The following is an 18228-nucleotide window of genomic DNA, read 5'->3' on the forward strand; positions in this document are numbered from 1 at the left end:
TATACATAATACAGTCCAGGAAACCCATCTGCCTGGCTGCTGTTCTCCCTAGAGGAGGAGATGACATGTTATATACATTATAAAACATTTCTAACTAGTCTTTATACCTATGAAAGCACCCCACTGATTTACTGCAAACCTTGATTTCATTCCAGTAAGCATCTAAGACATCTCTGGAACTATTCATGTGTGAGAGGCCTCATTAAGACTAACTATATGCAAATATGGAAGAATAGCTATAACGATGAAGTGTTGGGCTGACCTTTCAAGCCATTATGAGCAGAAGAAACAGTATAGCCCCCGAATGACAAATCAAGATTTATGGCCAAATAAAGGTTTAATCTCAGGAAAAGCTCATTGGGAATTTCTTATAGGGAACCCATTCATGTGTGTAATGCCTTGGCATAACCAGAAAGTTACAGTGAAATAATGATAATGAATATGAAAAAGAATATCTAATAGCATTATAATTCATACCTTGACCTACTGTCAAATTTGAGGACACTGTAAATCCTGAGATAGAAACTGTACCGAGACAATACAGTATATCTCTGGTGGAACTTGAGGGGGAAAGGCCACAATTAAAGGCTGTCTAATTAAATAAAATATATTATAATTACTGAGGCCAAGGCCAGCCCTACCAACACACAACTGGTTGTTGAGACTGAGACTGAGAGCAGAACAGCCCCATCCACAAACAACTGGCAGTTGAGATTGAGACTAAGGCTATGAGGACAAGCCAGTCCTACCCACAAACAGTTGGCTGTTGAGCCGGAGGCGGAGGTGTCCATCAGATGGAGCTTCCAGGAAGCGTAAGGGCAGCTGGTCCACCTGCAGAGAGGCCTCCTTCACATTGCGCTCTGCCCTCACATAGTGCCACTGCCTGTCATTCAGGGGCACATGGGACTTGACGGCAAGGACCACCCCCCCGTTTCCCACGTCAAAGGAGAACGTCACCACGGATGGAGCTGAGGGAACAGAACAGGATGAGAATAGCTGACAGTCAGGTCACAGAGAACTCATCCTTCACATTTTGTACTTCCATTTTCCTGTCAACGGTTTCTCACATTTTCCCTTCAATAGAAGTACATCCGCACAATGAGTTCTGAGAATTTCCTTCCCCACTGCCTGCCACCCCTCCAACCCTCTTTTATGCTCTTTCTCTCTCCAAGCACATGGGTCATTTTCTGCATCTATTCAAAGCTAAGTTGACAGCTTGATGTTAGCGCTGTAATTGTGCTTTATAATACATCTTATAATTTGGATTACATTATGAAGTTTATTATCTGGAGGGACAGATTGGACAGCTTTTTGAAGCACATGTCATCCTATATAACTACTGCTGTACACACCTTTTATACTAATATATTGTACACCATTATATACGTAAAGTATATTTGTATTACAGATTCAGACATTGCTCAACCAGATATTTCTTAATTCCTTTATTATTTGGGGGGGGGGTTTGTGTGTATTGTTTTGTATTCTTAGGTATTACTGCACTGTTGGAGCTAGAAACATAAGCATTTCGCTGCACCTGCGATAACATCTTCAAAATATGTGTACGCGACCAATAAAATTAGATTAGATTTGTGATTTTATGTCACATAGTAGTGCTCTCATGAAATGAAGTGCAGATTATTTCTGCGCGTGTGTGTGTTTGTGTGTGCGTGTGTGGCCCACAAACTCACAGCTAAGCTCCACTCTGATGAAGTGCTTGAGGCCCAGGTTCTCCAGAAAGACCCCCGATGGGACGCTGGTCTTGAAGTAGAAGGAGATGTCAGCACTGAGCTCTGCCTGGAGGGTTGGGAAGTGCAGGTAGGATGACTCCTGGTAGAAGGACGCCGCATTCCACACAGACTCTAGAAAACAGGAAACAGTCATTTCTTTTTAGAGGAAAGTCCTGACTCACATAAGAAAGATACAGAGATGAGGATGAATATCATGGGACTGAGTGGAGCGTTTGAACATACTCAATATTTCATCAGCATTTGGCGTGGAAAAACAAGGATGTTTAAAGGGACCATCTGTAAGATAAAAATGTAACAAAACAGAAGAGTTCACCTACTGTCACCATAACAACGCAGTGGGCCGATTCTGTAGAGTGCCTCAGAGCCTGTTCTGTTGGTGTCTCCAATCACGATCTCACTCACTGGTAAGTGCTCTTTGTAGGAGAGGACTCCTGTGTCATTAGCCCTACAATACAGAGAGGAGAGCATGGTCTCTGTGGAAGGAATCAAACAATGATGGAACCCTCGCCTACCCTGTCGTGACCCACTTAATCTCAATATTTGACAAAAGGTAATATACTGAATAGTGTACAAATGTGGAAATGTAAGATGAGACAATAAATAGAAGATATGCACACAGATTCATAGCTAAATCATATTGATGGGCAGGGCAGTAGATACACAGAGAGACATATTTGCATTGTTACCATGAGTCTGTGTCGGCATCACAGTTGCAGAAGTAGTTCATGTCCATGCAGTTTTCCTCCAGGCTGCAGGAGCACTGCTGAACCCCCGGCAGGAAGCCTCCCCAGTAAGTCCGTCTCTCTCCACCCTGGTCCACCCACCAGGACAGGGGGCTGCCATCTGCACCAGCATTACAATTAGGTCCACATATAGAGTAGCATAATCTGTACAGCATCTGTTGGCATCCCATGGCATTGTGTCAATGAACCCTCAGTGATGCCAGTCAAACAGGCAGGGCTCATTTCCTGGAGCATCTGTAAGTGGCCCTGCTACAGCCATCCGTCAGAAAATATGACTCTGCATTAGAGACACTCCAGGCCTGTAGGGAGCAGCCCCTTAGCTCTCAGACTCTACTCTTAAGACAGGAGAGTGGTGGGAGAGTGGGGACCGTATAATAGGAACATTACATTGAGAGTAATTTGATAAGTGTGGGCATGGTGGGTTTGTAACAGCGGTACTGGTCAAGACACACTGACTGACATTGACAGTGTATGTTGTGGGATAACGGATTACAGTGTACCAAAGTGTGTAATCCAATATTCTTCTGCCTTTGGTCATCATGTCAAATTGACATTGTTACTCAATTGAAACAAAGCAGAATAGACCACCGAATACAGAAATGGTTTAGGAATAACAAATTACATGGAAATAAGATGAGTATATACATTTGAAGTCAGAACATACACCTTAGCCAAATACATTTAAACTCAGTCACAATTCCTGACATTTAATCCTGGTAAAATTCCCTGTTTTAGGTCAGTTAGGATCACCAATTTATTTTAAGAATTTGAAATGTCAGAATAATAGTAGAGAGAATTAGGTATTTCAGCTTTTATTTCTTTCATCACATTCCCAGTGGGTCAGAAGTTTACATACACTCAATTAGTATTTGGTAGCATTGCCTTTAAATTGTTTAACGTGGGTCAAACGTTTCGGGTAGCCTTCCACAAGCTTCCCACAATAAGTTGGGTGAATTTTGTCCCATTCCTCCTGACTGAGCTGGTGTAACTGAGTCAGGTTCGTAGGCCTCCTTGCTCGCACACGCTTTTTCAGTTCTTCCCACAAATCTTCTATGGGATTGAGGTCAGGGCTTTGTGATGGCCACTCCAATACCTTGACATTGTTGTCCTGAAGCCATTTTGCCACAACTTTGGAAGTATGCTTGGGGTTATTGTCCATTTGGAAGACCCATTTGCGGCCACGCTTTAACTTCCTGACTCATGTCTTGAGATGTTGTTTCAAAATATCCACATAATTTTCTTCCTTCATGATGCTATCTATTTTATGAAGTGCACCAGTCCCTCCTGCAGCAAAGCAACCCCACAACAGGATGCTGCCACCCCCGTGCTTCACAGTTGGCATGGTGTTCTTCGGCTTGCAAGCCTCCCCCTTTTTCCTCCAAACTTGGTTGATTTATTTTGATATTCCCATGATGTCAAGCAAAGAGGCACTGAGTTTGAAGGTAAAGCCATGAAATACATCCACACACCTCCAATTGACTCAAATGATATACATTTGCCTATTAGAAGCTTCTAAAGCCATGACATACATTTCTGGAATTTTCCAAGCTGTTTAAAAAGTACAGTCAACTTAGAGTATGTAAACTTCTGACCCACTGGAATTGTGATAGAGTGAATTATAAGTGAAATAATCTGTCTGTAAACAATTTTTGAAAAAATTACACATGCACAAAGTACATGTACTAACCAACTTGCCAAAACTATACTTTGTTAACAAGAAATTTGTGGAGTGGTTGAAAAACGATTTTTAATGACTCCAACCTAAATATATGTAAACCTCCGACTTCAACTGTACTAGAATTTATGAGTTTGGAGTGGTGGTAATTGTACACCAGAGGATTTCCCCATATTCATGCATTGATGCTAAAATAATGTTTGATATAGAAGGTAGCAGGTAGCCTAGTGGTTAGAGGGTTGGGCCAGTAACCGGAAGGTTGCTGGATCGAATCCCTGAGCTAACAAGGTAAAAGTCTGTCGTTCTCACCCTGAACAAGGCAGTTAACCCACTGTTCCCTGGTAGGCTGTCATTGTAAATAAGAATTTGTTCCTAACTGCATTGCCTAGTAAAACTTTTTTTTTTAAAGTATATACAGTGGGGCAAAAAAGTATTTAGTCAGCCACCAATTGTGCTTCTTCCTGGCAAGTTCTCCCACTTAAAAAGATGAGAAAGGCCTGTAATTGGCATCATAGGTACACTTCAACTATGACAGACAAATGAGAGAAAAAAAATCCAGAAAATCACATTGTAGGATTTTTAATGAATTTATTTGCAAATTATGGTGAAAAATAAGTATTTGACAACCTACAAACAAGAAAGATTTATGGCTCCCACAGACCTGTAACTTCTTCTTTAAGCGGTCCCTCTGTCCTCCACTCGTTACCTGTATTAATGGCAGCTGTTTGAACTTGTTATCAGTATAAAAGACACCTGTCCACAACCTCAAACAGTCACACTCCAAACTCCACTATGGCCAAGACCAAAGAGCTGTCAAAGGACACCAGAAACAAAATTGTAGACCTGCACCAGGCTGGGAAGACTGAATCTGCAATAGGTAAGCAGCTTGGTTTCAAGAAATCAACTGTGGGAGCAATTATTAGGAAATGGAAGACATACAAGACCACTGATAATCTCCCTCGATCTGGGGTTCCACGCAAGATCTCACCCCGTGGGGTCAAAATGATCACAAGAACGGTGAGCAAAAATCCCAGAACCACACGGGGGGACCTAGTGAATGACCTGCAGAGAGCTGGGACCAAAGTAACAAAGCCTACCGTCAGTAACACACTAAGTAACACACTACGCCACCAGGGACTCAAATCCTGCAGTGACAGACGTGTCCCCCTGCTTAAGCCAGTACATGTCCAGGCCCTTCTGAAGTTTGATAGAGAGCATTTGGATGATCCAGAAGAAGATTGGTAGAATGTCATATGGTCAGATGAAACCAAAATATAACTTTTTGGTAAAAACTCAACTCGTCGTGTTTGGAGGACAAAGGATGCTGAGTTGCATCCAAAGAACACCATACCTACTGTGAAGCAGGGGGGTGGAAACATCATGCTTTGGGGCTGTTTTTCTGCAAAGGGACCAGGACGACTGATCCGTGTAAAGGAAAGAATGAATGGGGCCATGTATCGTGAGATTTTGAGTGAAAACCTCCTTCCATCAGCAATGGCATTGAAGATGAAACGTGGCTGGGTCTTTCAGCATGACAATGATCCCAAACACACCGCCCTGGCAACGAAGGAGTGGCATCGTAAGAAACATTTCAAGGTCCTGGAGTGGCCTAGCCAGTCTCCAGATCTCAACCCATAGAAAATCTTTGGAGGGGGTTGAAAGTCTGTGTTGCCCAGCAACAGCCCCAAAACATCACTGCTCTAGAGGATGGAGGAATGAGCCAAAATACCAGCAACAGTGTGTGAAAACCTTGTGAAGACTTACAGAAAACATTTGACCTCTGTCATTGCCAACAAAGGGTATATAACAAAGTATTGAGATAAACTTTTGTTATTGACCAAATTATTTTCTTATTTTCCACCATAATTTGCAAATAAATTCATTAAAAATCCTACAATGTGATATTCTGGATTTTTTTTCTCATTTTGTCTGTCATAGTTGAAGTGTACCTATGATGAAAATTACAGGCCTCTCTCATCTTTTTAAGTGGGAGAACTTGCACAATTGGTGGCTGACTAAATACTTTTTTGCCCCACTGTATAGCCTGATTTTAATATTTGCATAAAGATTCTTTCAAAAACGTTCAACGATCATGATGAATCGCAATAAATCAGTTGTTTGCTTTCCATTAGCGTCAGATATAGTTTGAGGATATAATTATGGTTTTGGGGAGTCTGGGATAAGAGCTAGGTTAATAATTCAACAAAATGCAGGGCATACACTTCCATAGATCAGCTTAACGGAAGTGCTGTCCGTGTATTGTTTTCCAGTTAAATCAAAGTAATCACGAGGAAATTGGTTTCCAAACGTGCTCAAACAAAGGGGAAGATCTGATTAAATCTATATTTCCGTATAGGGATATGAGCTACCGTCTCAAGGAGTTAGGAATAACTTATTTATCAAGACCCTTCCAGAGAATAAATTACTTGGAATTTTCAATGACAGGAGAGACAAGGTGATGCTTTCATCTAGATAAATGGTGAGAGTAAATGTTTCCTGTTACTCAAATATGATGTTATGTAAGATCTTCCTGTCATTATCGTGAAAAGGTGAGCAATATAAAGTTTCCCTTTTTCATGCAGATGAAACATGTACATATGAAGTAGAAGTTATCATGTTATGATAATCCGTTTTTTACAAATCCCTTCTTGTTTGCTTCAGTTCAACCTCTTTTAGTTTTGCACATTATGCAGCTCTTATTTAGCATATGGATCTATTTCTGTCTCTGGCAAATGAAGTGTAGGCCTGGCCATAATGATAACCTTTCTGTAAAGCTTCTTATGATGTAGCATGAAAAAAGCCATCTTCTATACAGCAGGATAGAAAGTGCATCATTAGCTATGTTTCCATTCAATTGGCGACAGATATTCATGCAAATATTCAGGATTCTGCATAAACAAAATATTAACATTTCCCACCAGTGCTATGTTTCCACTAAACTGACTTTTTGAGGATAAAAACCAGTGATGACGTAGTCAAGACGAAATGTACATTTTCGCACAAGTGTTCATGTACTGAATAAAACCGAAAGTTCAATGCGTTTCCATTGCATTTTCAACTTTACCGACAGTTTTGTCACAAAAACTGATGCGAATGTGCCTACTCTGGTCTTGGCACCTGCGCTCTAGCCAACAGCTCGCAGATACAGTGCGGGTAGGCTGTGAGGGTATGATGAGATTATTATGGATAAGAGCGAGAATGTTTTTATTTGTCAAACGGTAGTCAAGCATCGATCATGATGTCACCAGAATAAGACCTGCAATATTTATCGGAAAGCAGCATCAAGCTCATCACCGTGCACTTTCACCACCCTGTGAAGTTTATCGTAACTTATTTTATTTATCTGTAGCCTAATAAACTGAATGGTTTCCCGAGTCGTAGTGGGAGGACCACCATATCATCGCGTGACTCCTGATTTACTTCGATATGATGGTTATTATATCAATATTTGTGCATTAAAGGCGTTTCCACCACCATTTCCTGCATTATACATTTTACCGACACAAAACGATCCCAACATGTTGAATGAACAAATGATCTGTCTGCATTTATAAAATTACACCGAATCTTCCTCTTTCCATTACAGCTGCCATTTTTTTTTTTTTGTACTTTATAACTTCACTTGCATAAAAAACTGGATGGAAACATGGTTACAGTGGTAATATAAGGAGCCTCTTTTTTGCAAGTCCAATTACAGTGAGCTGTGTTTTTAAATCTCTTCTTTTTTAGACAACAACGGTTTCTGAAGCATTCAAGTAAACAATGAAAGCAATTATGTCTTGTTTCATATCTACTGGGCCTGAAAATAAAAGTATTTTCTTCCTTTAATGATCTTGTTGTTTGGGCATAATAAAGTTGTTTATTGTCTGCGGTGACATTGTATTCACCTCATAGAGATCTGACTACATACATTTTTCATGAAAGATTAACCTATAGTTGGGTTCTCCCCAAGCGATGAGAAAACTGAAGGAATAAAGGGGTCTCACTGGCTAGATGAATTCTTCAACTCCCCATGCGACGGCACACAAGCAATGTTCAATAGAATTTATACAGCTGGGAATAGACAAACTCTACATGGACAAACAATGGGTATTAAATGGGTTGTGCTTCGGTTGCCTGCTAAGTGAAATGTGCGAAATATCTGTAACTGAACTGTTTTGAGGAGATAAAGTTTCAGTCATGATGCAAGCCAATACGGGAAATGCTCACCCCAAGTGTTAAAGAGGCGGGACTTCCTGCAGCTGTATACTACTTCCTGTTGACACTGCTCTGACCTGGCCACGAGGGCCATCAGTTGTTCAGGTGAGGCGCTGTAGTTGAACTTCATAATGTACGGCTTTTGGAGAGTAGAACCCTGGACCCTGACTGGATCTGTGCTGTTGTGGGTCACCACTGTCCACACCTTGTCCTCTACACACACAATATGGAGCAAATAAACAGGTTTTTAGTTTAGTTTATTTTGACACTTTTAAAAACAGATGTAAAAAGGCACATGCATAAATAGAATAATTGAGGATGACAAGTCAGAAAGTCAGAGTCAGAATCTGAGAGCACAGTAGTGATTATACGTTAAGTTTCATTTCGAGGAGTGATTTAAATATGATGTATGATTATTCATGATCCTGTACCAAACTGGGAGGTATTTACATATCTGACAGTCCCCCTAATTACCAGTCAGTCTCTGTCATCCTCGCTAGAGTGCATTCTGATTTTACAGATATGAAACGGTCTAATGTGGCTGCTTCCCAAATAAAGGGATAAAGGGAAAAGAAAAATGCATTTAATCCAGAATGTACCTATCTTAAATAAAGCCCATGAAGATCAATGAAATAGACTGAGATTGATCTGAATTATCATAATATTGTTGGATTATGATCAATGTCAATCCGATCTAAAGTATAATTCTGGCTGAAAATCTAGATTAGTCTGACAAGATCATAAATGCCATCAGTCTAAATGTCTATGTGGGGTTGAGGGCCAGGATGGCAGCTCACCTGTCATGTTGCAGAAGACCTGTGTCGCCCCCAGAGGTCCACTGCCATCTGGATCAATGGAGAAGTAGCCTGAGGAGCTGCCAGTCAGCCTGTAGGCCTCACATGATGCCTCATAGATGGCTACAGAGGAATACACATGGGAGTAGAGAATGAAAATACAATTTGAGTAGGGTAAATGTAATAAAATATTGTCACAGGCTGTTACAAAAAGAAAAACGCTTGCAGAAACAGTTGTATTATAGGGTTGTGTATATTTTTTATTTGTTTCCATTTAAAATGTGATGGTGGCCTAACAATATAACAATAAGTATGCAAAACAATCTATGGCTAAACCTTAAAACAACATATTATATATGGAAATAGTGAGACTAGATTGTTTATTTACACAGTGAAACAGAATGGGAATAGTGGTCAACCCTGTCGCATATAAACTCAGCAAAAAAAGAAACATCCTCTCACTGTCAACTGCATTGATTTTCAGGAACCTTAATTAACATGTGTAAATATTTGTATGAACACAACAAGATTCAACAACTGAGACATAAACTGAACAAGTTCCCCAGACATGTGACTAACAGAAATGGAATAATGTGTCCCTGAACAAAGGGGGGGTCAAAATCAAAAGTAAAAGTCAGTATCTGGTGTGGCCACCAGATGCATTAAGTACTGCAGTGCATCTCCTCCTCATGGACTGCACCAGATTTGCCAGTTCTTGCTGTGAGATGTTACCCCACTCTTCCACCAAGGCACTTGCAAGTTCCCGGACATTTCTGGGGGGAATGGCCCTAGTCCTCACCCTCCGATCCAACAGGTCCCAGACGTGCTCAATGGGATTGAGATCCGGGCTCTTCGCTGGCCATGGCGGAACACTGACATTCCTGTCTTGCAGGAAATCATGCACAGAACGAGCAGTATGGCCTGTGGCATTGTCATACTGGAAGGTCATGCCAGGATGAGCCTGCAGGAAGGGTACCACATGAGGGAGAAGGATGTCTTCCATGTAACGCACAGCCTTGAGATCGCCTGCAATGACAACAAGCTCAGTCCGATGATGCTGTGACACACCGCCCCAGACCACGACGGACCCTCCACTTCCAAGTCGATCCGGTTCCAGAGTACAGGCCTCGGTGTAACGCTCATTCCTTCGACGATAAACGCGATTCCGACCATCACCCAAGGTGAGACAAAACCGCGACTCATCAGTTGAAGAGCACTTTTTGCCAGACCTGTCTGGTCCAGCGACGTTGTTGCCGGTGATGTCTGGTGAGGACCTGCCTTACAACAGGCCTACAAGCCCTCAGTCCAGCCTCTCTCAGCCTATTGTGAACAGCCTGAGTACTGATGGAGAGAGAGGGCGTTCCTGGTGTAACTCGGGCAGTTGTTGTTGCCATCCTGTACCTGTCCCGCAGGTGTGATGTTGGGATGTACCGATCCTGTGCAGGTGTTGCTACACGTGGTCTGCCACTGCGAGGACGATCAGATGTTTGTCCCATCTCCCTGTAGCGCTGTCTTAGGCGTCTCACAGTACAGACATTGCAATTTATTGTCCTGGCCACATTTGCAGTCCTCATGCCTCCTTGCAGCATGCCTAAGGCACATTCACGCTGATGAGCAGGGACCCTGGGCATCTTTCTTTTGGTGTTTTTAGTCAGTAGAAAGTCCTCTTAAGTGTCCTAAGTTTTCATATCTGACCTTAATTGCCTAGCGTCTGTAAGCGACCGTTCCACAGGTGCATGTTCATTAATTGTTTATGGTTCATTGAACAAGCATGGGAAACAGTGTTTAAACCCTACAATGAAGATCTGTGAAGTTATTTGGATTTTTAGAAATTATCTTTGAAAGACAGGGTCCTGAAAAAGGGATGTTTCTTTTTTTGCTGAGTAGTATACACTATATATACAAAGGTATGTGGACAACCCTTCAAATGAGTGGATTCGGCTATTTCAACCTCACTCGTTGCTGATAGGTGTAAAGAAATCGAGCACACAACCATGCAATCTCCATAGACATAGATTGGCAGCAGAATAGCCTTACTGAAGAGCTCAGTGACTTTGATCGGATGCCAGCTTTCCAACAAGTCAGTTCGTAAAATGTCTGCCCTGCTAGAGCTACCCTAGTCAACTGTAAGTGCTGTTATTGTGAAGTGGAAATGTCTAGGAAAACAACGTGAAGTGGTAGACCTCACAAGCTCAAAAAACGGGACCACCGAGTGCTGAAGGGCGTAGCGCGTAAAAATCTTCTGTCCTCGGTTGCAACACTCACTACCCGAGTTCCAAGCTGCCTCTGGAAGCAACGTCAGCACAATAACTGTTCTTTGGGAGATTCATGAAATGAGTTTCCAAGGCCGAGCAGCCGCACACAAGCCTAAGATCCCCATGCGCAATGCCAAGCTTTGGCTGGAGTTGTGTAAAGCTCACACCATTGGACTCTGGAGCAATTGAAACGCTTTCTCTGAAGTGATGAATCATGTTTCACCATCTGGCAGTCCGAGGGACGAATATAGGTTTGGCGGATGCCAGGAGAATGCTACCAACCCCAATGCAGAGTGCCAATTGTAAAGTTTGGTGGAGGAGGATTAATGGTCTGGGGCTGTTTTTCATGGTTCGGGCTAGGCCCCTTAGTTCCAGTGAAGGGAAATCTTAAAGCTATAGCATACAATGACATTATAGATTACAATGGCATTCTAGATTATTCTGTGCTTCCAACTTTGTGGCAACAGTTTGGGGAAGGCCCTTTCCTGCGTCAGCATGACAATGTCCCCAATGCACAGAGCACTGACCTCAACTCATCAAACACCTTTGGGATGAATTGGAACACCGACTGTGAGCCAGGCCTAATCACCCAACGTCACTAATGCTCTTTTAGATGAATAGAAGCAAGTCCCCGCAGCAATGTTCCAACATCTAGTGGAAAGCCTTCCCAGAAGAGTGGAGGCTGTTATTGCAGCAAAAGGGGGACCAACTCCATATTAATGCCCATGATTTTGGAATGAGATGTTTGACAAGCAGGTGTCCACATACTTTTGGTCATCTAGTGTATTTACACAATAAAACACAATGGGTACAGAGGTCACAACCCATACAGTCATGTCCCATACAGCCGGAGAGCAGGCAGGACTCACAGTTATGGCAGGTGGCTCCAGCGTATCCTGTTCCAGAGCAGTCACAGTAGAAGGTGTTCCAGGACTGGGAACACTGCCCTCCATGTTCACAGAAGTTGGGCAGACATCTGGAGAGACAGGGAAGATCAGACAGTGAGAAGGAATCCAAGTAACCTGGTACTAGAGAGGCAAAGTCATGGAGACAGCAATGCTAAAACAATGTGGTTGTTCCCACTCTCTGACTGAACTGAACTAGCTGGAGATAATGGTTTTGAGGACATTACAAAATATGCTTGACTGACGATGGCAGGTGTTTTGACATCTTCTTAACAACAAAACGACTGTAAGACTTAAAATTGTAATTATTCCTGACACAGTCTAATTTCACAGGGAGCCGTTTAAAGATGAGCATCTGCATACAAAACTCTCCAGTGACAATAGATTTAGCAAACAGAATATTGAGTTTAGATTTTCATAACAATTTTGTTATTGTTGATTTTTGTGTGGGGCTCAAATTCAAGTAAAGCAGGTGTTTGTGTCGGCGGTTGTTTGTAAACATGCATGGCTATGGCAGGTGCAACCCAACCCAACCCAACCCCACTCTCCTCACCCCTCTCCCTCTCTACAATGACATTTTTGCAAATCGTCTGAGGTCTCTGTAAATGTTAACAATATGCAGAAAAAGTACCAGTGAAACTGGCTATGGAAAGACACTCTGATTAATAGTGCCTTCCTCATGCCTCTGTACCTTCTAAAATTACCTGCCTTTTAAGCTTGCATATATTATTTAATTCCGCTTCAATTGTGAAACCTGTCCCAGGGGAGCTCTGGTTTAGTGGGGGTTGTACATACAACACAGCTATTACAATACCCATTTACCTATTTAGCACTACAAAAGGAGTCAACTGTTCTCCGCATAATGTTCAGGTGATGGTTTAATTATTGCTGTGCTATTTTTATTCATGCACACAGAAAAAGGCTTTCGTGGACCATAAAATTATGCTGCTCAACTTGCAGAACTGTTCCTCCGCAATAAACCGGACAATAAAGTTTTAGTGGTCGGAGTGAATGGCAAGGAAAGCTCTTCAACAAAAGATACTATAATCTCTTCGAGTTTTTTTGTGTTATGTAATTAGTTCCCTCGCTGACAAAGAAATGAATTGCTTTTCTTTAAAATATGTCACACACCAAAGTGCTGAGTTAGGTTGGGCATGTCCCTTAATGGCTTTATTGAACATTCCTAGGAACCCATGGCCCCCACCCCCACGGTGGCATGCGGAGGCCGCGGTCTTCCAGTCAACCTGCGCTGGCTGTTAGGGGACTGCCACCCTGAGCCTGGCAGGGTCCTGGAGGATGACAGCTGCTCATGAATGTTTTAAAGCTGGAGAATTGGTGATGGAGAGAGACAGAGGGAGGCCTAGCTTTGCTATGTTATACTATGAATATACAGGCAGTGTTGAGCAGGGGGAAGAATAAATCAACACTTTCTAAAAAGGTAAGACGATGGAAAGAACAACTCCCAGGGTATGTAGTAATCTTGTTTGATTGCAGTGATTTGCCCGTTACAGTGGAGGTTACGCAATTATAAGTAGGTTGTCATTATATTGAAAAGGTTGAAGATGGCAGCCTTTTTTTATTGTGCTGATTATTGGAACCCCACAAGCATAAACACAGTGCTTAATCCTCACCACAGGAACGAAATACAAAGTCATTCAGAAATGGGTGCGGTTTAAATCACCAGTTCTCCAAAAACACTCCATGTTGCACATCCTGAAATAGTGTATAGTCTAATTACAGTATAGCAATGCATGCAGACATCAGATTATTCATATTGTGCTTTGACTAATGTATTGGGCGCTGGTTCTATACATAAAAATAGCAAAAAAATGTTCAAGATTTTAACACTAAGAAACAAGTTGCCTCTTTTGAGCTTTGCCACAATTATTTTTGCTTACTCTTTCTCATGCTAGGTTCCCAATTAAAATATGTTCGGTGAGGTGTCATAACATGAGACATTTTGCTCCCGACACTTTTGGAAACACCAAAGAAAAATAAGCTCCTCTCCTCATCATCACTTCTCAGGGGATCTTGTCTCTTAGGTTAACTGGTTCCTTGGTTTCATCCCAGTAAAAATTGTACAGTAGACTGTCAGTCTGGCAATCAGTCAATCGGCGCTCTGACTCTAGTCACAGTTAATTAGAGACACAGTCGAAAGCAGAGTCCCAATCAGCTGTTTTTTTCCATTGGGCAACATAGGAACCTACCACCTTTCTATAATTACTCAACCCTCCTCAGTAATTACTGTAGACCCTGTAAAGGCTGCTGACTTCAAAGGTCCCCTGCTTTAGAACGTGTGTTAATGTTCATTTGCTCACACTTCAGCTGTGAGAAAAGGGTTTCACAAGCTTCAGGTCCAAAATAAACTACAATGTTTTATAGCAGCGCCATAAAATCAAATGAGACAGCAATTATGTGCTTGCACAATCCAAACAGAGTTGCTGGAACATATTATATCAAACAAGGTCTGACAATAATCAAGTGTTAAGTTTTGTGTTAGTTGCATAAGCAAAAAACAAAAGTCCCATGCATACGCTTTGAGTTGAAGGTTGTCACCTTGGCACATCATTTCAAAATTCTAATATTGTATACAGAAATTGTGATACCTGTCATGGATGCCACATGTGTCAAACTGCAGCTCCTTGTACTTTCCCAGCCGTCCTTGTTGCACCTGGTTCAGGTCCATTGGCTGGCTGTTGATGGAGATGAGACGCATGCAACCCTGGAATGCCAATGTGGGGTTCTCACAGCCTGGGTCAGCTGGGGACAAGGAGGGACAGCCTAATAGAACACACAGCAGAAGGATGTTTACGTAACAAAACGTCTGCCAAACCAGCTTCTATTGTAATAATGCAAAGTATTCAGGTCGCTTGACTTTTCCCACATTTTGTTACGTTACAGACTTTAAACGGATTAAATAAATGAAATCTACACAAAATACCCTATAAGCTATAAAAACAAAAATACCTTCTTTTAAAAGTTCCGAGCTTATGCCGCGACCGTTAGTGGTAGATGGTGGCATTCTGTCATCACAAGGGGGAGGTAGAACGAGGAACTATTGGTAGTCTAAACTGTGGCACAAGTGTTTTCAGTCTGAGAGTCTCTTCTCTGGCACTAGAGTCCTGCATCAGGCAACAACAAAAACTGTCTGTGGTCCTGGAGTTAAGAGAGAATTTGGGTAAATACAATTGGGGAATTTCATTTGACATGTGGACTGACGATTTTTGAAAAATAGGCACGGTGGGCTTTCGGTTGGTCTCCCTCTAAAAACCTAAATAAATCGTTCAAGATAACAAACTGGCTTTATTTACAAATTAGTAAGAATGTCACACCCCATGTTCAAGTATGGCCTTTCCCCCTTTATTCAGATTACAACTGCTCTCTTTCGGTTATTTGAAAACGAAATCATCTCCAAAATATTGTTATTTTTTAAACAAGCCATAGAAAGTTGGTTTCAATTTCAGTTTAATCCACCAGAAAAGACAACAATAATACAACAAATTATTGTGGTTAAACTCAAATATACTATTTGATTAAAAAACATTGTCAATTGGAACCTTTATCAAGTGGAAGGGGGGGGAAAGTAGTGCAGGGCCGACAGACGTAACACATTAAAGAACAAAATTGGTTAAAGAAAATTGTGATGAATAAAAATATATACCATTTTGCAAAATAGTTGGGAAGAGATTTTAGATGTACCAATTCCATGGCACATGGTTTATAAATTGACACGCAATTTTCCATTAATTATAACCTACTGCAGGCCACCTCTGGGTTTGACCTTCTGAATTAATGATTATATTGAAGATAGAAGCTGCCTCTTAATGAGTTCTGAGAGATGATCTGTTATCCAATGATTATTATTATTATTATTATTACTGAATGACAGAGCTGGTCTTGATAAATCAATCAGATTTTTATTTGGAAATGTTAGGATTATGATTGTAAAATTTATCTGATTGTGATTGGTCCAGAGCCAGGAGGTATTGGCGGAGAGTCACGTCATTGGCAGAGAGTCAGGCGGCATTGGTGGAGAGTCAGGAGGAGAAAAACGAGTTGAAGAGAACGAGGAACGAGATGGAGTCACAATCCATGCCAGCCACACCTGTGAGCTCTGGAACTCTACCTCCTGTTTGTGGACTCTTCAAACAACGTGCCATTGATGAAAATACCTGTCTATTTGTGAAAAAATCACCCTGATTAACTTCTTGGTGACAGGGGTGACAGTAAACTGCCTGCTACTCTGTCCCAGATGCTAATATATGCATATTATTAGTAATATTGGATAGAAAACACTCTGAAGTTTCTAAAACTGTTTGAATGATGCCTGTGAGTATAACAGAACTCATATGGCAGGCGAAAACCTGAGACAAATCTGAGGTTTGTAGTTTTATTTAAGTGATTGCCTATCCAATATGCTGTGTCTATGGGGCCAGGTTGCACTTCCCAAGGCTTCCAGCAGATGTCAACAGTCTTTAGAAAGTTGTTTGAGGCTTCTATTGTGGAAGGGTGTCGAATAAGAGCTGTTTCAACAAGTGGACTAGGCTGAGGCCAATCAGTTGTTTACTGCGCGGTCACTTCTTTTTCCTCTGTAATGAATATGCTATTGTCCGGTTGGAATATTATTGAAGATTTATTATAAAAAGACCCTAAGAATTGATTGTAAACATCGTTTGACATGTTTCTACAAACTGTAATGGAACTCTTTTGACTTTTTGTCTGGATTTTGCGCTCGCGCATTGTGCCTGTGGAATAGTGAACTAAACGCGCAAACAAAACAGAGGTATTTGGACATAAATATGGATGTAAACAAACATTTCTTGTAGAAGTGGGAGTCCCGGGAGTGCATTCCGACGAAGATCAGCAAAGGTAAGTGAAGATTTATATGGCTATTTATGACTTTTGTTGACTCCTCAATTTGGCGGGTAACTGTATGGCTTGCTTTTGTGGCTGAAGGCTGTTCTCAGATTATTGAATATTGTGCTTTTGCCGTAAAGCATTTTTGAAATCTGATACAGTGGTTGCATTAAGAACAAGTTTATATTTAATTCTATGTAAAACATGTATCTTTCATCAAAGTTTGTGATGAGTATTTCTGTTATTTGATGTGGCTCTCTACAATTTCTCTGGATGTTTTGTAGGCATTTCTGAACATGGTGCCAATGTAAACTGAGGTTTTTGGATATAAATATGAACTTGATCGAACAAAACATTCATGTATTGTGTAACATTGAGTCCTGGGAGTGTCATCTGATGAAGATCGTCAAAGGTTAGTGATTAATTTGATCTATATTTCTGCTTTTTGTGACACCTCTCTTTGGTTGGAAAATGGCTGAATGCTTTCTGTGACTAGTTGCTGACCTAACATAATATGTTCTGCTTTCGCCGAAAAGCCTTTTTGAAATCGGACACTGAGGTTGGATTAACGAGAAGTGTATCTATAAAATGGTGTAAAATACTTGTATGGTTGAGGAATTTTAATTATGATATTTCTGCTTTTTTGAATTTGTCGCCCTGCAATTTCACTGGCTGTTGGCGAGGTGGGACACCAGAGAGGTTAACTCTTTAGTCATATCACAGTTCACATATTTGCTTATGGTTTTGACTACACCTAGCGACCTGTTAAAATTATATGAGCAAAAAATATTCCATTTAAGATCATATTGTCTCACCCCATGTTCAAGAATGGCCTTTTTACCTTTATTTAGATTACAACCGCTCACTTTCAGGTATTTGAAAACAAAATCATCTTGAAAATATAGCTGATCTATCAGTAGTCTAAACTGTAAATTGACTACCTGTTCGTAAATGAATGGAGGTGTTTTCCGTCTGTTAGTCTTTAATAAATAAATGTTTTGACGGTTTTGACCAAGTTAATCTGCTCATGTTGTGTGTGTTCAATAATTTG

The 18228-nt window shown here is 41.2% G+C and overlaps 1 protein-coding gene across 1 annotated transcript in view; it reads right to left on the bottom strand.

Annotated features, from left to right (window-relative positions):
* Positions 1-18228, bottom strand: part of LOC115109819 (contactin-associated protein-like 5) — a 110710-nt gene that overhangs the window by 13591 nt on the left and 78891 nt on the right. Inside the window, exons 10-17 of the mRNA XM_029635082.2 lie at positions 14927-15101; positions 12285-12391; positions 9164-9283; positions 8379-8579; positions 2438-2594; positions 2069-2196; positions 1692-1862; positions 750-968 (exon numbers count right to left, since the gene is read on the bottom strand). Coding sequence (XP_029490942.1) covers positions 750-968; positions 1692-1862; positions 2069-2196; positions 2438-2594; positions 8379-8579; positions 9164-9283; positions 12285-12391; positions 14927-15101 — 1278 coding nt within the window. The remainder of the gene's footprint in view (positions 1-749; positions 969-1691; positions 1863-2068; positions 2197-2437; positions 2595-8378; positions 8580-9163; positions 9284-12284; positions 12392-14926; positions 15102-18228) is intronic.

Source organism: Oncorhynchus nerka, linkage group LG3 (genome assembly GCF_034236695.1).
Source record: "Oncorhynchus nerka isolate Pitt River linkage group LG3, Oner_Uvic_2.0, whole genome shotgun sequence".
NCBI lineage: Eukaryota > Metazoa > Chordata > Actinopteri > Salmoniformes > Salmonidae > Oncorhynchus > Oncorhynchus nerka.